At 40.9% G+C, this 25,345-nt stretch overlaps 1 protein-coding gene across 19 annotated transcripts in view; it reads left to right on the top strand.

Annotated features, from left to right (window-relative positions):
- Ptprt (protein tyrosine phosphatase, receptor type, T) overlaps window positions 1-25,345 on the top strand; it is a 1,098,700-nt gene that overhangs the window by 721,431 nt on the left and 351,924 nt on the right. For all 19 annotated transcript variants that reach the window (NM_001108603.2, NM_001402009.1, XM_039105540.2 and 16 more), the window contains 1 exon segment: window positions 9,261-9,370. In NM_001108603.2, coding sequence (NP_001102073.2) covers window positions 9,261-9,370 — 110 coding nt within the window.

Here is a 25,345-nt window from a genome sequence, read left to right as displayed (position 1 = left end):
CATCATTAGCTTTAAAATTGGAAAAACACATATGTCTATCATTATTCCCAGTAAATGCTGTATTGGTGACCCTAGACGGCAGAAATAAAATGAGCTAAATAAAATGGGAAAGAGTAAGACTGCTATTAGCTACAAATGCTATGATTATTTACATAGATAGCCCAAAAAACTCTGAATACAAATATTAGAATTAAAATTCATATATTTCCTAAGATATCCACATTGAGGAACATATTCCATGTCTATTCACCTAACAAGTATGTATTATTTTTAAAAGATACGATTTACAATTTCAATAAAAAAATTCAATGGATATTAGCGAAGCTCCCAAAAGAGGTACATTATACTTATGATAGGAAAATATAATATTATAAAATAGAGCAATATAAATAAATTACATTTAAGCAATTACAATGAAAAACCCAAACATTAAAAAAAAGCTCATACTGATCTAAAAATGTATTTATTCTAAGAAAAGATGGCTAGCCAAGACAGTTCTGAGGATTAAGTTTAATATTATATATGTGTGTGCATTACCACCTATATATATTATGTGTGTATATGTATAAAACCTATACATATATAATATATGATATCATGTATAATATAGAATAAAATATGTCTAGGTGTTTTGCCTACATGTATGTCTATACACCATTTGTGTTCAGTACCCATTGAGGCCAGAAGACAATGTTTGTTTTCCCTGAGACTAGGGTTGCAAACTGTTTTGAGCCACCATTTGGGTACTGGGAATTGAACCCAGGTCCTCTAGAAAAGTCGTCCTCCATCCCCTGGTTTTCTCTCTATTGAGATAAGTAGGTATTTGTTAAGAAAATGTAATGTTCATGCAGGCTTGGTCCGAAAGAACAGCTAAACAGCACAGAACTCAGGAGCCATCCCACGTGGAACTGTGGTATAAGTTAAAACAGCACAGCAGGAAGCCAAGTGATTCACGTGGTGAGTGTATTATACTGCAAGTGTGCATTTACCAAAGGTCATTTTATCAAAAGCATAAATTCCAAGCTTTTCATAAGCATTTAAAAATACTGTTGGCCCTCGGAACAGGGAAAGTGTCTCTTCAAAATACTACTTTTTAGGGTTTCTCGGGAGCCAAATCTACCATAAGGATTTTGATGGAAGAATATTTCTGAGGTCATGCTGGATACAGAGAGGGGGAAACAGGGACCGGGACAAAGTGGGGCAAGACACATTAACCAGCAATTCCATCAAGCACTGGATTTTAGAGCAGTGACTTTCGAAGTGTGACACAAACCCAGGCATTGACTCATTCATTCTTTTTCCATGACAGATGGGTACACGCACACATGGCGAGTGTTTTAAGAAGAGAAATGTTTATTTTCATTGCTTTTTAAGTGTTACTTTTACTTTTTAATTTTATTTTCCCAGTGATCCGTACTTAAAGTAATGTATTATGGCATCAGTCTACCGGGTTGGAAATATCCTTATCATCTTCACTGTCATAACACCACCCCTCCCCTGGCACATGTGAGCCACCAAGATTTTAGTGTTTTTAAGACTTTGATTAGAACCAGTAGAATGTGGAGTTAGCAAATCAGGTGAGGAAACGTGGATGTCCACTCATCAACTCAACCTCCTATCCTTCATGACTGATGGATGTTTCAAAAACTTAACAATACTTATTTCTATGGTGACCATGGTTATTCCCATGGCCTTGGGGCAAGAGAATGTGAGGTGTTTGAGACGGTGCATTCTTCAGTTGGATCGGGGTGAGGTATCAACAGTGTCTGCTACCGTTTGCCTCTCTCTGTCTCTTGCTCTCATTACAATCTCTGATAAATTTAACCATATTAAAAACTAATTACTGATCTATATCCAAGAGCAAATACAAAGCACAAACTGAGAGAATTACTAGATTTTGGTTTTTTGTTTGTTTTGTTTTTGTTTTTTTCTTGTGCTGGGGACAGAACCGAGGACTCTGATTGAAACAGCCAAATATTCTGCCTCTGAGTGCACCCCGGGCCTTAGATTATATAAAAACATAACACTTGTTTTATGAAATAAAGAAACCAGGAAATCAACACAAAGAGACAACAGAGCCAAGTATTAACAGATGCTCAGCTCACTTAGGAAATAGGAAAGAACGAGAAAAATCCCTGTAAAGTGTCATTTTGCACTTACAAGGTGGCCTAGACTTTCAAAGCTGATCATGCCAGATATTCTTTATGCATATAGAAATGTGGGAACTCACTGAAGACCGCACAAGGGCATCCACAATGCTGGTACCACTTCAACATTCAGAGTAATAAGCTCTTTGGTCTTTCTATTCCCAAGGACTCCTCAGCAACATTGTACACTCTGGGAGGAGCCATCCAGCATCCCTGGATGGAAATAAGACAGACACTGTAAGCTCTAGAGGGTTCTCTGATGGCAGGGGGCTTACTATGAGGCACTACCTCAAGAAGCAGGTATCCAGAGGTGGAAGCCCCCTCCAAGCCACATCCCAAATGACAGTAGATAAAAGCTCTCATGGTCTAAATAGGTAGGACCTTAAAGATAAGCTAAAGTCCCTATCTTCTTCTACCAGAAGATTCTCAACATCAACCAGAAGGCTTGAATTCACCTTAGTGAAGTCTGGTATATATTCAAAAAGATTTTTTAAAAAACCACATAGAAGGGCTGGGGATTTAGCTCAGTGGTAGAGCGCTTACCTAGGAAGCGCAAGGCCCTGGGTTCGGTCCCCAGCTCTGAAAAAAAGAACAAAAAAAAAAAAAAAAAAAACCACATAGATACATGTAAGCCATACACAAGAGAGAACCATCTGGAAGTAAGCTTATGTTCAATCTAAAGTAGAATGATGAGATAATACTGAAAAAATGGCAGCTTCATGAACTGAAGGGGAATAACACACAGTTGATGGATTGCCAGAAATCCTAGAATGATGAACAGGAGTCTAGGAGCTCCTTATGTGTATGAAGGAAAGAAAGGAAAACCAAATGACCTGCTGTCCTAGGGCACACTGATGACCCCAAATAAGAATTTAGGTTGGTTACCATAAAATTCTGTAGTCCTCATTATGGTGATATGGGTGGGATGAGGTAGAAAAAGAGCCAATGAGGAGAGGCACAAAGTGAGTAACACCTTGCTTTTTGTACAGTCAGCATGGGATTCTATTTTACAAACACTTGGTAAACACAGACAAACTTTGTACATTCTTAATACCATGCAAAGCAAAGGAGAAGCTTTACATGTAATGCAAAACAAGAGTAATGAAATTATAAAAATGCAATTAGTAAAAAGCAACAGAGATTCCACAGGTTTTTTTTTCTTTTTTTTTTTTTTCTTTTTTTTTCGGAGCTGGGGACCGAACCCAGGGCCTTGCGCTTGCTAGGCAAGCGCTCTACCACTGAGCTAAATCCCCAACCCCGATTCCACAGTTTTAATCAAGGGACATAAGAGAAGCATGAGTGGAGGAAGCTTTAAATACTGAGTAGAGGGACCTGTGGTTAGAGAGATGGCCTTTGCCCTCAAAAGAAGCGGAAGAGGAAACCGCAAGAATCGGTTCTCTTGGAATAGCTTTGAATTTTTATAAAATTATTGCTAAGTTCTTCTGACTACTATTTTTCTTTGACACAAGGTCTCATGTAACCGTGGTTACTCTCACATGTGTTCTGTAGAAAGGGTGGCTTTGGACCTCTGATCCTCTCACCTCCACCTTCTTAGCACAAGGATTACAAGTATCTGTTCTCCTTGAAGAATAAATGGGTAACTGTACCCCCAGAAGCATGGAAAGGGAATAATAATGAAAGAGAAGACCTTGCTCTGCTGCATATTAAAACACGTCATCCCGAACCACAGGGAGATACTGTCATAGTAGGAGCTATGACTCAGTGAAGGCTGAAAGCATATGCCAGGGTATAAAATAAGCCACCGTGGAAAGATGGCCTTTTAAATCATAGTGGAAAGTTTTCACTGGCCAAGTAATTGTCCCAAGAACGTCGTAAGGAATTATGGGTAAATTTCTACTATGTGCAACGTCGAAAGTACATTCCAGATGGATGACAGTTTTAGATCAAATGAGAAAAGTGGCAGTAACATAAAAAAGTCATAATAATTACTCGCTGGTGCTTTTTATTTGCTTGATTTGTGGTGAGAAAGATAATCTGTCCTCAGTTGGAAAGCCTCGCTTGAGTTTCACCATCATAACCTCCACCAGACAAACCCTTGCGCATCTCCATCCCACAACTTTCCCACCAACTAACCCTCTGCTACCCACCGGGGAGACCCTCTTCCACCAGACAGACCTTCCTCCACCTTCCAACAAGCTTCCAGATGAATCAGCAGAAACGCCCTTTCTCTCCATTTCACCCCTCAATGATTAAATCATCCCCACTTTTCCCAATTTCTTGCACCGTTGGAAGACAGATTATCCCCAACTCTTTGAGAAAAAATTAAGCCATTGGGATACTTAAGCTCCCTGACTGAGCAATTCCATCTGTTCATTCCCCTTCCGTCTCTCACAGAAGGAAGGGAGCTCCTCTTGCATTTTCCTGGGACTCCACATCAGCCCCCTTTCTCTTTCTTACCCTTCAGCCTTGTGCCCACTTTGGATTTTTTTTAGCAGTCTGATACCCCCACTCCCGTCTTTAGAAATGGCCTTTGTCTTTGCTTCACTTCTCACTTCTGTTGTCTTTTACATTTTTTTGTCCATCATAACGAAAGGTCTTTGCTCATACCACTCCGTGCTCTGCTCCTTCTCAACCTTCTCCAGGTAATGTTACATAACCAGTCTCCCTAAAGTATGCTGACTCTGGCCACAAGTGTTGGGACACTAAGTTCAATAGCAACTTCAAGGCCACTTCTGAGTTGACCATTCAGCCATATCTATCACTGCAAACCAATCCCTTCCCACACCCATCTCTTTCTATAGCTGCTGCAGTGACAACTCAATGTCCTTGTTCCCTACTTTCTTCTCTCAACACTGACTCCTAGTGTTCCAGTTTCCCTCCCCCAACCCCATTCTTGAGACCAGTTTCTCTTAGCTGAGTCTGAGAGATTTCCCCACCTTTTGTTTATACCCTTGTGGCCAGACCTATTTCCAGGACATGATTTCAATAGCCAAACTTGGGCCTCAGTCTTATCTTTCCAAAGGCTATTCACCCACTCTGGCTGCATGTCCTATATATACCTCAAGTCAAAGAGAAGCAGAGCTCACCAGATTCCTCTCCAAAACTAGTTGTCCTTTAAGACTCTTCTCTGTGTGAATAATAGCCTGGTTTGTGGGCTCTATTTAGCAGTGCTGGGGCTCCCTGACATATTCTATCATCTTTGCCCTCATCTATCACCATCAACTCATGGTGGTTTAGCTTGACAGAAATCTCCTACAGTTCATTTCTCTTCTACACTCCTTGCCCTGATGCAAGCTAACATCCTTTGTCTCCAAAATGACTACAGGCTTCCTAACTGATTTTTCTCCTTCCACCCTTGACCTCAGAAAGCTATCCACCGCACATCCTCTATTCCCTGCCTTTACCCTAGATACTTCCGCATATCTGTCAACTCTCACTTATTTGCCATTCAATATCCTAGCTTCCTAGCCTATCTTGTCTCTGTCTATTGTTCTCCTAGCACCACATACCCTTACCTGAAAGTCCTGATAATAATGTGCATGAAATTATCTATGAGTGTAGTTATTTAAAACATGTCTGCTCCCTGGATCACAAGCTTTCAAAGGATTTGACCACATTGCTCTTCATTATTTATACATCTCTAATGTCAATAGCAGCCCCCTGATCACCTTAAGATATAGTTGCAGAGAGGAGGAGCAAGTTAGGAAGAAGCAGTGAGATTTTGACTCATTTTAAAAGCTTCTACATACGCCAAAGCTTTAAAACACAAATGGAAATCTGGCAAAACAAAAACAGATGTATTCATAAACTATGAAAAAGTAAGTGTGTCTTCAGCGTCTTCATATGAGCATGACAGTCACAATTCAGTAAGACAAAGATGAACAAAAATACAGAAGCCTACAGGAAGATGAGCCCAGGGTATAGAGAGCATGTTCTCAAAAGAATCAATGCAAATGACTAATTAAAGTGAAAAAAAAAGTCTGTGCTTTCCAGTATTCTAAAAATGGCATATATACTTAATTTTTTAAATAGTCAGTGTGGGCAGAAATTGGGCCTGGGCATGTCCTTTTGTTGGGAGCCCAGACTTATGCAAACTTTCTGGAAGGCAATCTGGTAATATGTGTCAAAATCCCTAAAAATAAGATAGTTGATCTACTTAGGCCTCGTAAATTAATTGCCACAAATTTGTCTTGAGGACATGAGCAAAGTTGCATGCAGATTCTTTATAAGGGTGCTCATCGAGAGAGAGGAAATTGTGAAATTTGCAGGATTGTGGATGAAACTGGAAAATATTACATTAGGTGAGGTGACCCAGGCTCAGAGTTTCAAATATTACATGTTGTAAAGGAACTGTATCAGCTCAGGAACTCCAAGACTAAGTTCTTGCACAAAGGACATTTATGTGGCCAAATAAAGAATTAGACCTTGGAGATGTAGTCTAATGGTTTTTATCAAGGCAGAGGGAGTAGGGGAGAAGGGAAGGGCCTTCCAGAGTCATGTTTGTTATATTTAGGCTGGCTAGAATTCCTTTACATGTTTTCTCTCATGTATAGTTCTCAGTTTCTAATTTTTATGTGTGCATTTTTGCTGGAGTGAGTTTTGGTAGGAGTCTTGTTACTTGAAAGGGGCCCCCAAGAGGGGAAATACAGATTTTAACTAAGGGACTCAGAGCAGGAAACAGAGCAAACAAGACACAGAAGTGGAATAGGGGAACAGGAAGTATAATAGGATGGGCAGGGACAAGGAAATTGGGGAAGGAGGTTCAACCACAAAGCACATATGAACACCTCTTAAGGAAACCTGTACTTTGCATGGTAATTGAAAAAAAAAAAAAAGCATGTTTAACCCAGTGCTCTCTATAGTCATAAAAATTTCCAACTGGCATTAACACTCAATAAAAACAGAGTTGTCATGACCATAATGCTATCACTTGCCCCCTGAGGTCATTAAATGTTCTCACAAAGTATCTAAGAATTTTAGGAATTTTTTTGGCTTGGGCTTTATTTTGTTTTTTGAGACTTTCTCTGTGTATCAGCCATGACTGTCCTGGAGCTCCCTCTGTAGACCAGATTGGCAACAAACTCACAGAGATCTGCCTGCCTCTGCCTCCTCTGCCTCTGCCTCTGCCTCTGCCTCTGCCTCTGCCTCTGCCTCTGCCTCTGCCTCTGCCTCTGCCTCTGCCTCTGCCTCTGCCTCTGCCTCTGCCTCTGCCTCTGCCTCTGCCTCTGCCTCTGCCTCTGCCTCTGCCTCTGCCTCTGCCTCTGCCTCTGCCTCTGCCTCTGCCTCTGCCTCTGCCTCTGCCTCTGGACATGTGCATCACCATGTCTGAAGAATTTTAGGAATTTTTCACGTCTGTGTCTAGTTCTAAAAGAAGATAAAAAATACAACATACAGTATGTGAATTAATTTTTGAAAAAGTGTTAGCTCAATTTTATATGTATATATACATCCATGAAATGCTGGAAAACTGTGTTTAGATTTGAATGTCAGTGATTTTGTTCATTCTCTTTTAAAATGTTTTGGCTTTTTGTTTTCAGTGTTTTTTTTCTTTTTCCCCATTTCCCCCTTTATTGAAAATAGAGTTTTTTCAATGCATATCCTGATTATAGTTTCCTTCTCTCTGTTCCACCCAGCTCCCTCCCTTCCAGATCCATTTACTTTCTGTCTTTCATTAGAATAAGCTTCTAAGAGATAATAACAAAGCATAACAAAATAAAATATAATGTGATTAAAAAATCAAATTTGGACAAGGCAAACCAACAGAAGGAAAGGAGCTGAAGAAGACATAAGAATAGAGACCCAAAATTTCACATATTCAGGAGTCCATTGAAAATACTACTAAACTGAAAACTATAGCATATATTTATATGACCTGGTGCAGACCTGAAGGTCTTTTTGTATATTCTTAATATCTACAAATTATATGCATCGTGTCTGTAATGAGAAAAGCTAAATGCATTTAATTTGACAATGGGGAACTGATTGCAGCATATGCTTGAGGCTCTGTTTAAAAAGGTGTAGAGTGATGATTAAGAGTTTATGCTTTGAAGTGGGGAGACAGGTGTTCCCCTCCTTCTTTACAACGTAAGAATGCTGTGACCTTGACCAAGTTAGTTAATTCTCTCAGCTACATTTCCTTTACTAGCCTGAAGGGGATGATACATACTAGGCAGAGCTCTTTGTGTAGCTTAAGTGAAATAATACCTCTAGAATTTCGATCAAAGTGTAAGCGCTTAGTAAGAATACCTGCTTTTATAATGCTGAGTAAGCACTTAGGAATGCTGAGTAAGCACTTAGGAATGCTGAGTAAGCACTTAGTAAGAGTATTTGCTTTTATAATGCTGAATAAGCACTTAGTCTTAGTACCTGATTTTATAATGCTGAAGTATAAATAGATCTGGTAACAGTTTACATGAATTCTCCATCCTCTAAGGGTTTATAAGTGAAAGTTTGGGGAATCATTTACTTACTCATTACTCATTACTCAGCATCTTCGAGACTTTTGTGTGAGAATGCTGGATCCAGCCAGAAGATGCTAATGGAAAGATCAGCCTATTACAGTAGCAGTGCCTAGAAAAGTGTGCTCATTAGGGCCAAATCCTGGCATAAGTCATGCATCGACCTCTTTATCAAACCAAGTGGATATTAAGCATCTATTCAACAAGGGATTAAGAGACTCAGCAGCATTATAAGTTAGCTGACTTCTTGGATCAAGATGAGGTTCTCCTAATTGGGTACATAGAGATGGATCCAGAAATGAAGAAATCAGGGAAGCATTTTCTAAAGTTGGAGAGAACTTGGCAGGGCCAAGGCAATGTGTTATTAAAATGATGGCAAATCCACTTTTGCATTCCTAGAGCTGGCTGGTGCCTGCTTACCTCCTCTGTGCCTGATTTGGTTCATGTCATCCATGGTTTCGCTCAATGGGTGAATGAAGAGCTGTCCATCCATGAGTCAAATCCATCTCACTGTTTGTCTTCTGAAGTAAGGGTTTATCGAAAGACATCCCTATTTATTCATTTATAAATCCTCAATGTCCATTTCTCTTTTTGCTTTACAATGGCAGAATCAAGATAGATGCTGTCTTGGTCAGTGGACTTGGAGGAATGATGCAGGAGGTAACATTAAGCTCACAACATTTCCCTTCTGTAGTTCCAGGAGCTGTTCCTCTGGAGTCCATCCAAGGAGGACCCTTTGAGGAGAAGATCTATATCCAGTGGAAACCTCCCAATGAGACCAATGGGGTCATCACACTCTATGAGGTAAGGAGGCTCCTGGGCTGCTGCAGTGGGTTCGGCTTTATTCAGTGAGTGAACAGCTGTTCCCTCGAGGGCATAAAGGTGAGGGAGACACACGTAAGGCACAGAGTTGGGCCATTTTGTTCACCCCAAAGACAAATGTATGTGGACATACCAGACATGAACGTGATCAAGGCTAGGAGTGATCCCTTTGGCAAATGGGTCACTAATTCAAGGCATCAGATTGCCCTGATGTACAAGAGAAGAACCACATCTAGAATGCAAAAGCTAAAGTTCATATTATAATGACAATATACAATGCTCATGGTGGATCACCCCCTATATTATATTAATAATGTATGTATGTATGTATGTATGTATGTATGTATGTATGAATGTTTGTATATATGTATACATATCTTCCATTCCTTCCTTGGTGGGTGAGTTCCTCCTGAACATGTTCTATCCCATGTCTAAGATGATAAAGTTTTGCTGATGGGTGGGGAGGATTTTAAACTGCTGTGTGTGTGTGTGTACGTGTGTGCATATGTGTGTCCATGTGTGTGCATGCATGTGCATGTGTGTATCAGACCTTGGGTTTTGGAGAAAATCCTATAGTTATTCTGTTTCAAGGGTTCTGTGCCAGAAGCCTATTGTATCGCAAGCTGCCTGGTCATTCATAACACTTCCCACTTATCAGCAAAGCTTTATCATATTAGACATGGAACAGACCATATTCAGGAGTAACACATCTACCTAACAAACACCTGAAGATTCTAAACTAAGCTTTATAGAAGGCCATTGCAGGACAAAACTATCTTCATACAGGCTGATACTGGAGTCTAGGATCAGTGTGGAAATGAGACTCATATTTTTTTCATTGCTGTGTTCTCTGACACTTTGAGCATCTAATACTGGACAGAGTAGAAAAAAAAAGAGTGACACAGATGAGAGGCATAGGTGCTGACATTTAAAAAGCTATGTATGGCCTTATATCTGATAAGCCTGTCTGTAGTCTCAGAGTCCCCTTGTCAGGTCCCTCCTCTCTTTAGACCTGATGTCTTATCTGAACAATGAAGGCTCCAATCATTGCTCCAGACCATAGCACATCTAAAGAGACAAAAAGCCCAGGGATTTTTGGGCTGAAACATGAGCCCTGGCTTATAAGTTTATCTGAGAAATGCTCATGGTGAATCACCCTATATAGATCAGACCTTGGGTTATTCTTTGTTTCAAAGGTAGACGATTCCTGAGTTGTAACTTGCTCTGTGCCCAAAGTATATTATATCATTAGCCATCTTGTAGTTAATAATCCTCCCCACCCCTCAACAAAGATTTTATCACTAAGCATCCATGCAGAAACACTCACCTACAGAGGGTGGGCTTAAGAAGGAAGCTGGGGGCATTATAAAGTATTTTATACTGAAGAATCAGTATTGGTCTAGTGAGGTCAAGAGCTTTCTAGAGACATGGGTGGTCTTCAGGGGTCTCTGAAGCAGATAATCACCATGTACAATAGGAAATATCTTGTCTTGTTGGAAACCTGGCCTCCACAGATCTGCCAAACATCTTTATTTACATCTTTATTTTAGAAAGTGCAGGTAGCTTGATGCTGTCCTCGGGGTTAGCACTTGGAAGGAGGAATACAAGCACCCTAATATCTGTGAACCTTCATGGGCCACAGAGAAAAATCTTTCTTCCTGTGTTTGTCGTAAGAGGAGAAGAATTCATCTCGGCACACTTGGCTAAGAATATGGTCCAACATTGTCTAGGAAGAAAGAGAAACAAGAATCATATTGATTCATAGTAATTCACAGTTGTGTGCTTTTCATTGTAGAGACTATAATCAGAGAGAGAGAGAGAGTGGGGGGAGGAAGAGGGGGGGAGAGAGAGAGAGGTAGAGGAAGAGACAGACAGACAGGCAAAGATTGACAGAAGGAGACACAGAGAGAAATTTATTATGCATAGCAGCCTGTTCTTTATACAGAAAGGGGAAAGATCTGTGATTTAGAAAGCGTTAGTATTATCATAGGAAATTCCTCCATTCTAGAAGTATATGGGTTTAGAATTCATGGACCAGGAACATTGAAAAGATTTTAGGAACCAACATAAGCTATTTTACCATCTCTTATTAACATTTAATTTAAAAAGATATAATTCCAAAATACAAAAGGATATCATTTCAGAATAAATGAGCCTGAAATTGAATGGATTTAGCTTTATGAATAGCTCATGACAAGTGCCCCATTTTTCTCATTAGAAATGATGGTGGCTTGCTCATGAAAAGGCTCTGTATTTGCACTGACTTTATTTTGGAAACTACTAGGTTCTACTGTCTTGGACCTATGCCCGCATCTCTACATAGACTTCTTTCCCAAGAGCAGCATCAATTTCTGTATTACAGGGCTACCTATTGTACTGGACTAGCAAATCAATGCTTTGCCATTTTGTGATTAGAATAAGGAACTAGATGGTTGGAGAAGGTGGCAGAAACACCTTCTGTGAATTAGATATATTGAGTAATAACTCCTGAACTTGTAGCATCTGTGTGAGGTACACTCTGGTGCACTAGACACAAAGAAGAGAACGAGGTGGAACAGCTTACCTGTCTTACTTAGTTGTGAACCAGCCACCTTGTGGAGTCTCAAAGACTTGATTCCATTTCCATGATGGACTCTTTGAAATGGCTCTGTGGAAATATTTCTAAATAACTTCTTGGCTTCTCCTCGGGTTATGATTATAGAGAACCAGAGCCATAAGACTGAAGTTGACTGAGATTACCATGAGCCTTTTGGGAACAAGCCAAACCTTTTTTTTGGGGGGGGGGGGGAATCTGTGAATGAATCTAGGAGTTCATATATTTAGTCTATTGTATTCTGTGTGTAACCATGACTGTGATGATACATGACACAAGCTAATGGGGCCCAAGCATTGTGAGAATGTTGAATTACAGGTCAGGTACCTAGATCAGAATCCAAGTTTAGCTCATTACCTGATATGTGGGCTGTGCTACATCAATCTTAGGACTGCAGGCTTCTCAATTGTAAAAAGTATAATAATAATAATAATAATAATAATAATAATAATAATAATGTTGTTGTTGTTGTTATTGTTGTTAACTTTGCATAAAAAATAAAGAAGTTGAGGAATAGCAATGTGATGTGACAATGGGTCATACAGACAGGAAAATATCCATATCCATGTTTCCTGAGTTCAGATGCAGCTTCTGATATAACACAGAGTCGGCCATTGGCTTGTATCACTTGGGACCTTCAGAGATACAACATGTTAGGCCCCATCAATAAACTGGAGAGTCAGAATCTCCAGTTTAACTGGATCTTTGGTAGAGTCATATGGGCATTAAAACCTGAGACGTTATTTTCTAGAAAACACTGCTTTGTAGCAAATATTTTACAACGGAGCAAAGAGTAGGCCCTCTTGAGCGAAGAGAGGTTGTATCCCTTCCACTATGAGCTCAAGCCAGCCTTGCCCCAGAGAGTAAATAGGGGTCCTTGCTTTTAGAGACACTATTACAAAATGTGTTTATGGTGCAAATTGCAAATTTAATTAGATAAAACCAATTTGCTTTGTAAAATTAGGATCTCACTATAATTTCCAGAGAGGAACCCATAAATTACAAAGCATTGTCTTCTAGCCTCAAAAACAATATTTTGTTACAGAGAAATTTAGGATGACACAAATGGAAGGAAAAATTGGACTGTTCATGCCTTTCTATATACACTTCAACTTTGACTCTACAAAGCCAAAGTATGTGTGTACATGCACATGTGAGCACATGTAGACACACACAGAGACAGACAGACAGACAGACAGACAGACAGAGGGAGAGAGGGAGAGAGGGAGAGAGAGAGAGAGACTATTTTTCTACTTTTCAAACCATGTATCTTGAACAGAGTGGATCCAAGCAGTGTTAAAATAAAATTTCCTCCCCTTTTAATCTACATCTCACGACAACCTCTGGATTCATCCTTAGTCTTGTACCCCAACTCCCAAATCTAAGTGGCTTTGATTAAGTACCATTCTGTCTCTGAACTTTGGTCCCCACTTTATAATCTGAAAGTGTCAAACTGTCTTAGGCTTCAACTGTGTAAGAACTGAGGCATAAATAGATCCACGTCAACAGGCAAAGCAAAGGTTATAAACCCTGGTGCAGTTAGTTTGCTGTTAACCTGAACAGAGTCTGGAAAAGCAAAGCAGTGAAGACACAAAGAAACTCAGCGGTGCAAAAGCCCTGCAGTGGGAGTGACTGACATGTCTGACAAACAGGAGGCCTGTGGCTAGCCTGTGCTACTTTGCGGATTCTTCTTTGCCCTCCCCTTTATCCTCACCCTCATGCGGGGCTTCACCCCCTAACCCTAGGTAGGAGAGAGACAAGGATAGAGGGGAGAGAGGAATCAGGAGGGGAGGAAGAATTCAGATTTCTCAGCAGCAGCAATAAGAAGTTCAGATGAGTGAGTTCCTAGCCTCAGATCCCTGGGTATTTTTCCTTCTATGGACGATGAAAAGTGCATGCCTGTGATTTATTCCCCTCCTGAGTGACAGGTAATGATCCAGACACCAGTATCATCAGCACGACATGGAATCACATGCTAGAGGTGCCAAATTTCAGGCTCCAGAACCATGGAATAAGATCATGTGTTACCAAGATCCCACAATGATTCATGCGTATATTACAGCATAGAAAGTTCTGTTCTAAAACACATTCTAAAGTTTCCCCAGTTGGATCTTAAGAAGGAGGTGGAGGAGGTTGTGAGGGAATTAGCTGTTCATCTGGAAATACCTGCCTAAGGAAAGCATGACGGTCATCACATGGAGGAATTGGCCATGCGCTAAGCAATGCCCATTTTCAATGGGCTTCAAAGAACCTAGTATTTTTACCAACAGTATAAAAATCTTGCTATTCACACGGTTTTATTTTAATGTCTGAATGAGATTCCAAGGTTCATCAATTAGGGCTTAGATGTGGAAGAAGGACACTATAGCACCTTCCACCTGATTCACATTTTAGGGACAACTATTACTCCTCAAACTCAGACCATGGCAAGAGCCAACTGGCACTTCTAGCCAGAAACAGGTACCTGAGGGCAAAAACCTGTCAGGCAATTGTCTCAAAGTTCTTCAATAAAATCATTGAGAGACAAGCTGCTCAGAGTTCATGAAAAATAGTAATCAATCTGTGTTTCAGTTCAATTAATTGTGCTAATCTCTGCCCCAAAATAAAATTCACACCGTGTGAGGGAATTGGGCCAGAAGATGTTACATTTGCAACTGGGTTAACGAAGTGTGAAAATATTTAAAATTCAGACATATGAAGCTTTCCAGTAAGCCTTTCTGTTTAGCAGTCAAAATCACCAAGTTTCTAATTACAGTGTGTAAATCTGAGAAGCTTAAAGGGAATGAGAAGACCCTAATGAGGCAGGAATGGGTGTCTTGATTATACTAGAGTTGATTGACATTTATCTTGCAAGCTATTCTAGGTACCCAGCATTCAGAGTTAAATAAAACACAGACTTTGCCTCAGTAAAACAAGACAGCATTCTTGTGTGGGAGCGTCTTGCAAAGGTATGATAGGTCGGAGAATTGTCAATATTTTTCCAGCACACAGATGGCTGGATTCAATCTGAACAGGAATCAGGGGGCCCAGTAAGCAACATGCTAAGGAAATGCAATGCGAGCAGGCCTCTGTGAGTCCTGAGGCAGGGGAGTTTTGAACAGGACGGGAGCAAATAGCAGGACTGATGGAGAGAGAGGTGGCCAGTTCTGTGGAAGTTGGGGGTTAAGTGCTTAAAGAGTAGGCTACCAGATCTGCATGAATGCATATACTACCCCCTGCCCTTTAGCTTCATGACATCAACACTGAGCTCTCATATCTGTGGTCCACAGAGGCACGGTAGGGAAGATGTGATACCTTCCAGATGGACAGGAGGTAGGAAGGGATCAGCTGAATCACGACTAATATAACCATAAGCCCGAATTTGAATAATTTAAGCCAGATCTATGTTAATTAGGATACAAAATTTTCATAATGCAGACCACTATGGGGTATGTTAAGCCTGGCTGGTAACTAGAAAAAGAAACCTCTTGATTCCTTTAAATTGTTCATGCCAGAAATGTGAGTTATCTATTATCCCAGATGCTGTACAAAGAATCTGCCAGAAAGTTCCATCATTCCTCCTGCCTAAATAGCCCCAGGTCAGACCACGTGGCCCCATGTCCTCCTAGGCTATTCTGAGCACCATCAGATGCCTGGATTGTCTGCACCCAATCCATACCCCACTCTCAGTACACTGACACTTTTTTCATGCTCATCTTGTCCCTTGTCCTTGTCTGCATTTTAGGTCACTTCATCCCAGACTGGTCCCTCCAGTTTCTGCTTTTAGCCACTTGCTTTCTTTAATGCCTTTTTAGAGACCGTATTCGATTTGTTTACATACTGTTCTACAGCCTTATCTGAGCTGTTGGACTGTTCGCACCATGATGGCCCTGTGAGTTGGATTTTTTTTGTGTTATCTTGGCTAGATCACAATGTCCAGATGTGTGGTTACAATGCTCTTGTGGGGGTGTTTTAGAATGAGATCAGTTAGAGAAGTGTATGGTTCACAAAGTATATTGGCATATAATATGAATGGGGCCACAAACAGTCAGATGAAGGCTTGAGTAGAGAGAACGGTGATCTTTCTTGAGGAATAGGGATTCAACCCTCAGACCTTTAGACTTGAACTTCAACACCAGCTCTCTGGTTCCCTGTCAACCTTTAGACTTGACATGACTAATGCAGGCCATTCCCTGTTCCTTATTACTGTTGTTGTGTTTTATCAAAAGAAAGAATGAAGCCAGGGATATATTTGGTAGAGGCATGGCATAGTGAGGTGGAAGGGGGTGCCTCTGCGGGCCCATGCTGAAATATCCCTTCCCCCGAGGTACCAGCCACACAATGGGTATAGTATAGAGTTTATTTGGGGCACTGGAAGGGGAGTTAGGAAGGGAGTAGTGACAGACAGACAGACAGATAGATAGGCACGTGAGCGTGTGCACACACACACACACACACACACACACAGAGAGAGAGAGAGAGAGAGAGAGAGAGAGAGAGAGAGGAGTAGAGGCCTTGAACACATAGAGAGAGGGGGGGGCGGGGAATGGGGAGAGAAGGGTAACTGTAGAGGAGATTGTCTTAGAAGGAAGGCTAACAACTATGTCTTGGAGACCCAAAACAATAGCTTGTGCATAATATGTACTCAACAAATATTCCTTAAATGAATGTATAGATTTTAACATGAGGTATGAAGAAATTTTGTCTGAGTAATCTAGTAGTCTTTATTCTGGTTAAAGAGTAGTATTACCCATTGAGAAATTCACTCCTCAACTTCACTTTAACTAAAACTGTCCTAAGAAAGGAGCCCCCCTTTTAAAAAAAAATCACATCTTAGGCCATTGAAAATATAGGTAAATAAATGATGAGATAGAGAAATGGGTGGCTATCAGGATGGTCTTCGTTGCAGTCCAAATAACTAAGGGTTTCTAATGGACGTTTCTAGCTACATGATCTGAGAGTATTCACTTGCCTGTTGTAAAGAAGCCCAATGCAAAGAAGGAAGCCTAGCTGTCCTATGAGGGACCTGCTAAGTAAACCTAGCCGGACCCTGGCTCACTCCATAGTCGGTCTTACTGGACTATGCTCCATCCCCTTCAGAGCAGACACCTGAGCCAGCTTATGGCTTACTCACAGCTAGATGTAATTTTAAGGTTTAAATTTGAGAAACCCTAGTTGGTCTCTTTCCCTCAGGATTACCACATGAATAGGGTATGGGGTAATGGCAGACACTTGGGGAGACATCCTGTGTGTCTCATGTTTGCATCAACATCCATTTACAATTCGGATACAGTAGCCTACCACAGACTTCATTTAGGATTCTCCCCCACCTCCTAGAGAGCAGAAGTTGGCTCTACTGTTTTGTTTTTAGTTTTGTTTGTTTGTCTGTTTTGGTTTTTGTTGCGCTTGTTAGATTACAAAAGATATTCATGTAAATAACACTTAATATTTGCCCAGAGGCCTTCCTTAAATCTTAAAAGCCAGGGCTCCGAGGTACCTAGAAGCCATTCTTTTTTTTTTTTTTTTCCTGTGCCCTTAGCTCACCATTCACTCGTCATAGGATTTCAGAGACAATGAGGTGTTAAAAATATCGGCATCTCTGAGTAGATGCCATAGACAGAGCAGGGTATCTGAGGATGAAAGGGAGAATGGCAGGTGTCTTACTAGGAACAGCTCTGGTTGAAAAAGGCAGATTTCTGACACTCAGGAGGGAAGGAAGGGAAAAAGGAAGGGAGGGAGGGAGGAAGGGAAAGTTCCCTTGTAAGTTGCATTTATGTAAGTGGGTCCATTATAGAAGCCTGTTACTCCCTCCACAACATATCAAGGGTGTCTATATATTTGCCTTGGGTGTTCTTTTTTCTTCTATTACAGCATAATAGATATTTGTGATGCAGCCAGGGGACACAATGGAAGACATCATCGGACGCATAGCGTGTGTTAACTAAAGGACAGAAAATCATTCCCTTGGCAATAGGTGGTTCAGAGAAGAGAGCAGCCATTGAGGTCAGCTGTAAACAGTAGGTGCCAGGACATAGGAATGCAAGTGCATTTGTGTCTGAGTGTTGGAGTGTGTGTGCGCGCGTGTGTGTATGTGCGTGCGTGTGTGCGTGTGTGCGTGTGTGTGTGCGTGTGTGTGTGTGTGTGTGTGTGTGTGTGTGTGTGTGTGTGTGTGCAGTGTCTATGTCAAGTATTTTCTCTTACACAATCCTGAGCTTCTCAGCTCCCTCCTCAGAATCGCTCCAGGTCACTGTGGAGAGGACACTGACCTCTTGAGAGAACTGCTCTGTCTTCTCAAGGGGCTCCCAGTTGTTTACACCTGGACTCCTTGTCATAATACCAGTTAGAAATTTACTGAGGGAAAATTTCGGATTTAAAAAAAGAAAAGACATCGAGGAGAGATGAAGAACGACCATAAAGTTAGCCTCTGTATTTGCCAGCACGGGCTCCTTTATGCTTTTTCTATGGAATTGCGTTTTGATGCACTGCATGGCTCAGAGCCTTTGTAGGGGACCGTCCTGTACACAGTCACATGGCTAGTAGGGAGCCCTTCCTCTGGTGACCACGTCCTTTCAATACACTGCCCAGAGGCGGTATTCAAGTTGCCGAGAAGCTCTTTAAACGTCACAGGTTGTTTCCTTTTCATGTGTGATGTTTTACCTCGTCACGCTTGTGGAATTCCGCCAGGCTGGCCAGTGCAGCGTGAATGTGTAGCTTTTAACCAGCTGCCTGGTTTGTTTGTTTTGGTCAGAGCCCTTTGGTGTTTAGCACATAAGTAAGAGGAGCTGTAAGTTTTCGTTTCCTGTCCGGACAGGTGGAAGCTCCGAGCCCTGGAGGCCGGAATTTAAATCAGCATCGATTCTAGCTTATCTCTGTCTTTGTTTAGGAAATCGCTGGTGGCTTTTCATCTCCAACCCCAACCCAGTGGGCTCTTTTCTCTTCATTACTTTTGGCTGTACTCTTAACTAACAAGGAAGAAGTAATTCCATTACAATTGGCACCGAACTTTGATCTACTTCCTTCCTTCCGGTTTCAACTGGGAGAGAGTATTGGCTCAACCAGTGGGTGTGTCCCTTTGGAGGCTGACCTTGGACTTTATCACCGGGACCCTTCAAAGTCCTTCCAATTGTCATAAAGGTGCCTACTACTCCCATGGTCATCTTGTCCCAGGCACGTTCTTAACATGAGTCTTTTACTGAAAATTCAGCTGGAAGGTAATATTCACTTTGTATTTGCTGTTGGCAAAACATGGATGGGTTTGAATCAACCCTTTCCCAGGTTAGGTCTCAGTTTTCACCCTTATTAATTAGGAAGTTGTACTCTAAGGGTCCGGCAGGCCCAGGATTAACACTTAAGTGCCAAAAGCAAGATGAATCTTACTCCTAGTTTCATGAAAGCCTTTCCTTATTGCTATGTGTGTGGCCCTCTTTTCCATTCATTGTGTGATTTCCATCTTCATCCATTTATTCTTGAACAGTACCTTACTTATTAGACATCTGGAATTTTATCTACTTGTTATCTACAGAAGTACATGCATTTACTTAAATCTTTCAACTCGTTCTCCTTCCGCCTCCAGTATTCTGAATCATGTACATAATTCCTCCACATCTTATATAGTTTTGTAATTTATATGTTTCTACTTAATCTTCTGGAGCATTTTCATTCTAGATTATAGTCTTACCCTGACTCCCTATTGGTGAATGCAGTTGTAGTTCACCATCTTAACTGCTGTATAATATTCCATTGCTTGTTTTACCAACATGTATCTTTAACACGCTGGGGATTCCTCCCAGGATGTCATTTCGAGCAGCGTGCTGAAATGAACACCATCCATTCAGGTCAGGTGACATGAAATCTGAAATCTCAGCTCTGGGGTTAATGAGGCAGAAGAATCAGAAGTTGAAGGTATATGCATGGGCTCCAGAGTGAGTTCATGGCCTAATGTAATGAGCTCAATGCTAAAGCATCTGCCCCGTATTCACAAGGTCCCAGGCTCAGTCCCTGATACTGACAAGAGCACCATTATATATACCTCCTAATTATCCATGTGTGTGTTTCCCCCTGAGGGTATATCTAGAAAATGGGTAATGTGTTATAGTACATGAACTTTTACTATAATATCCCCTCCACAAGTTCCACCCCCATAACAAAGCCAAACAATTTTCCAAACTTCTTTAATCCGTTTACATCACTGAAAGCAAAATACAAGAACTGTGATGATTTTTTTTTAAGACCCTGTCTCTCTTTGCTCTATTGTCAGGCTCCTCTTGGCCACGTAAGTATCAAATGACACTACTTAGTATCTTCCCGTTTATGGCCAAGATCATACACAGATCATGAGTAAGGCTGAATCTCCTCACCTTGTTCATCCATCGTCCCTTCCCTGAGAGGTTTCCACCCTTGCCATCTGCTTGGCTTTTGATTAGTTTGTACTGTCCTTCCCCCTGCTATATGCTATACTGGAGAACGTATTTTGATAGCTGTCCTCTTACCTATATGCATAGCTTGCTAGTTTTAACCCTTGTAATGTATCTTTTGAAAACCAAAGTCTTTTATTATAAATGTTTCAGTCTTTGCCTGATTTTGGCAAGAACTCTTCCGTTCCTAACAAACCCATCTTTAACCCAAGTCAAAAAAGAACAATTACTTATAGCTCTACTAATATTTGTACATTTTGGTCCTGAAGTATATGTGTTTGATCTATTTGCAGTTATTTTTACGTGTGATACAGATGGAATATTCGGTGTACTTTTTCCAGTGTGGGATAGATTCTTTGGCCAAGTTGTACCAGTAAGCCCTTCCTTTCCGTTGCTTTATCAGCTAATTCACAAATTCTGATATGTTTTCATTTTTCCCTGATTTCCTTCTTCCACAGGCCTCCATAACAACCACACATGGCCATAATTATTATAGTGCCACATTTAATCTGGATCTCCAATAAAGCCCACCTCTCTGCCTCATGCTTCAGATATATCTTGGTTATTCTTGCCCCCGGGGCTTTCATTTTAGAATCCACTCATCAAATTTAATGAAAAACATCTGCTACCATTTTGATTAGAATTGCATTGACTGTGTAAAACTATATGTGTGTAATTGACATCTTTACAATATTAAATTTATCTATATTTAGGTTTGCTTTACTATCCCACATAGTTTTATTACCTTACTTATAGAGGTGTGTGTTTCACATAAAACCCGAACGGCTAACTTTGACCAGAAAGAATTGTGTTTCTTGGCTCTCATTTCCCTCCAGTCTCCATGGCCTTCTCTTGTGATCTCCCAAGTGCTGTGTTTTTCCTGCCTCAGGTTCATTGTATATAGAGGTCTTCATTTGCCAGAAAGCCCATGTGCCTGCTCTTTCTTGGGTGACTCATTTTACTGTATACCTTCTACCCTCTTAGAAAGGTGCCCGATCATCGCTCTAAAATGTACTTTCCCCACATTCCATTGTTCTCTAGCATCGCGTCTCATTTCTACATAAATTGCCACACACAATTTATAATTATCACATATTTATTTGTGTCTCTGCATTGTAAGTGCTGTGCATATATACATATACATATACATATACATATATATATATGTATATATATATATATATATATGCATGCAGTTCCTTATGTGGTACGAGGGACCCATCAAGTACAAATGTTTTAACTCATAAGGATTATGATAATATTTCTTTGGGTGGGTACAACGCAGTGAGAGTCATATAGACACGACCTTTGAAGTAGACAGGACCCTATGAAAACTCAGGGGACACCATCTCAGACTCTGCAATAATCTCTAATGAAATGCATGACACCCCAGTGACCCACAAGTTGGTACTTCACCCACACAACTCAGTTCCTTAGCCACGTACTTGCTAAACCTATGAGTCTTCATGTATAACCGTATTCCAAATCTTAGAGCGGCAGCTATTACCCATGGACACTCATTAATGCTTGCTTGATGACCCAATCCGCATTTCAAATTTGAACCCAGTCTGCTATAGGATTGTTTGATGTGTACGTTCACATCTCTGTGTGCACATGCGTGTTCAGGTATGCAAGGCACGCGAGGAGACCACAGGATGATGGTAGGCGTTCTCTACCACTCTCCACCAAGGGGTTTGTTTGCATTTTCACACTGTTTCTTACTGAACCTGGAGCTCACTCATGGGCTACACTGGCTGGCCCAACAGCTTCAACTACTCTAGTGCTAGTACCACATAAGGAACTGCATATATATATATATATATATATATATATATATATATATATATATGTATGTATATATGTATATGTATATGTATTATATATGCATAGAAATGGGTGCTAAAATCTGCATTTAGGACCCTGCATAGTAGCTACGAGCCTCCATATGAGATACAGACTGAGCCATCTCCCCAGCCCTGAGTGCTTAATATGTTTTAAAGTAATCTATTGTCTGAGAATGTTTGCAACATTGCATCCTGATAGGCAGGGACTAGTAGAAAGTTACTCCTATGCATACTTCTTCGCACACCAGCCAGTTATAAACAGATTATTTTCTTTCTGGACATCAGCGTCTCTGATATTTTGCTGATCATGTCTCCACTTTTCACTCTGTCCAGCATACTTCCATTTCTGTGTGATCCACTTTATCTCCTCTAATGGCTCTCTGACAACATAGGCCCCATCTTACTTTGTAATCACTTGATTTGGGGATGTGTCGATTGATCTTTCTAGAATGTAGAACAGAACTGGGGAGACATAAGAGTGAACTTCTCTTTAAACAGCTGGCGAGGGGAGTCTGACCCCTTGCCTTTCTTCCTTCCCTCCTCTTATAGATTTGTCGGCAGGCAGTGGGCAGAAACACTCACATGCCTCCCATTGATTGCAGAACTGTGCTCAAAATAATAGCTCTCCGTGTTCAATAGAAATGGATCTAAGGGAGGAGAGTAGAACAATGTGTCCAGATAGGGTTAGAAATCTATAAGCTCAAGGTTAGAAGACTACGGCATAGATTGCTCCTTGTTTTAAAACTTAACTTTCAGTTTGTTATTTCCTAACAGCAGATGCAAAAATGGCATAAATGTGTCCTCGTCTTCCCTAACCTAAAAGGGAATGTTCTTCATAGAAACTTGGTGGGGCCTCTGAACTTGTTTCCTCATGTCAAGACACCTGAAGTGGTTATTTCTAGTCAAGTCAGGTCAGCAATCAGGATGCAGCCTTCTTTCAGAGCATTAGTATGTGTCTAGGTGAAACTTGAAAGTTATCAGTCTGTCTCACAGAATCTGTTTGTTTGCTTGTTTTTTTGTATTGTTTTGTCTTAATTTTAATATTTTATAAAATAATACCAGTGGGGTTTTATTGTTGTCGTTGTTTATTGTTTGCTTGTTGAGACAGAGTTTCTCTATGTAGTCCTTTCTGTCTTAGAACTCATTCAAGTAAACCAAGTTGGCTTTGAACTCACAGAGATCCTCCTGCCTCTACCTCCCAAGCACTGGATTAAAGGTACACAATACCACTGCCCTGTGCATACTGGAGCTTTGCCATCCTGTGTGTCTGTGCAACATGTGTGTCTGGTGACTACAGAGGCCAGAGGAGGATATCTGCTCTTCCGGACCTGGAGTTAGAGACAACTGTAAGCTATCATGCCAGTGCTGGACATTGAACCTATATCCTCTGAGATCCACTGAGCCATTACTCCAGCCTTGTGCATCTGTTCTTATAATAATTTGTATGTATCTTTTCTAGTCTAAGCATATTTCATTTTCAAGTACTTTTTTGCAATAGTTATAATCTTTATGGACTTTTTCATAATACCCTGAGGGACCTTAGAATTATGGATCAGGAAAACGAGACAGATATGAAGTTCTGGTAAAACCACCAGCACTGTAGCCTACTTTGGGCTCCAATAAGTAATACAGCGAAACAAGATCTATACATGTCAGGATCAAAGTCACTCCTACCTTACGATTAGAATTGCAATTATAATCAACATGGAGAGACAATGAGGTCAGAGGCATTAAAACCCAATTGGGCAACAGGCTGTGGTTCTTGGGAATCAGGCAATTCACAGCAGGATCCAAGCCTGTATGTGGAGGTACAAAGAGCATGTCAAGACCAGCTGTGTTTCTGTGACCACCTACAAAGGACCACTCAGGACACATTGGGGCGTCTTCTGCCCAGTTTCCAGATATCGAGATTACCCTTTGACCCTGGTAGGATATGATTGAGATTGCCTGAGATGCCCGAGGAAGACAGAAAATGAGAATAGAGTCCATGAAATCCCTTCTCCGTTTGCTGTTCTCCTTCCTAATACAGTGTGCCTCTGCTCTTTTTGGAGCCTTTTGAGCTCTGCTTCATAAGAACTGATGTAGGAAAACAACACATCATTCCCAGCATTAGACAATACAGTGGTGGCTTTTCCTGCTAATGTGATAAAATACTGGAACTATTTTATCTAAAGGGTTGAAGGGATTTGAGTCACAGTTTAATGATCCAGTCCACCTCACCAGGAAAATTATAGCCTCAGGAGCCCATGGTGGCTGGTCACACTGGGTGCACAGTCAGAAAGCACAGTGTCAAGGGCGGAGTTGCCCAGCTGGCTCTCTCCTTTTGCTTCAGCCTGGGAGCCCTGGAATGCTGCTGCCCTCAGTTAAGATGGGTCTTTTGACCTGAGTTTACCTACCTAGAGGATCCTCATAGGCCTGCCTAGAGACTTGTCTCCCAGGCTATTCGTGATCCCATGACCTTGGCAATGTCAAGTCTTACAGACATGTCATTAGCTAGAGGTGACACTCACTCCCTTTCGTCCTCTTTTGCCTTCTGCGTCAGTGTGCTCTCTGCCTGCAGTACTGAAGCTTACATGTCTCACGTACATGTGGAAGAAGGAGGTGGGGCTATAGATGCCTTCCTGAAGAGGCTAGAAGGAGAAAAGCCTACCCTTGAGCAAATCATCCACACTCACCATGCCTGAACCTCAGGAAGATAAGCATAGGTAGACATCCCAGGATGTCTGAAAGACCTTGTGTGAGCATCCTGTTCTGTGTCCTCCTCAACTGCACCCTCACTCTGGAATCTTCGCCTCCCTCAGATAATCTTTATAACTATATTATAGAAAATTTTGATATTAGAGAAAAGCACCTATAATTTTCCCCCACAATTGTTTTGCTTTGTGTTTTATCTTTATTAATATGCATACATTTTTACTAACAATAATTACATAAAATTTGTTATTGTAATTTTTCATTAAGCATTTTATCACAATCACGATGCCTTTAAAGCACCATGCAAACAGCTTATCTTTTTTTAATGACTGCATAATTGTCCATTGAGTGTGCATTTTCTAATTTACTTTTCCATTCCTGTATTGTTTTCCCATATTTCAGATACCAGTATGATGAACCACAGACTTACGGT

This window comes from Rattus norvegicus, chromosome 3 (genome assembly GCF_036323735.1).
Source record: "Rattus norvegicus strain BN/NHsdMcwi chromosome 3, GRCr8, whole genome shotgun sequence".
NCBI lineage: Eukaryota > Metazoa > Chordata > Mammalia > Rodentia > Muridae > Rattus > Rattus norvegicus.
Note: the sequence above shows the minus strand (reverse complement) of the source record. Positions and strands in the feature narration are given on the sequence as shown.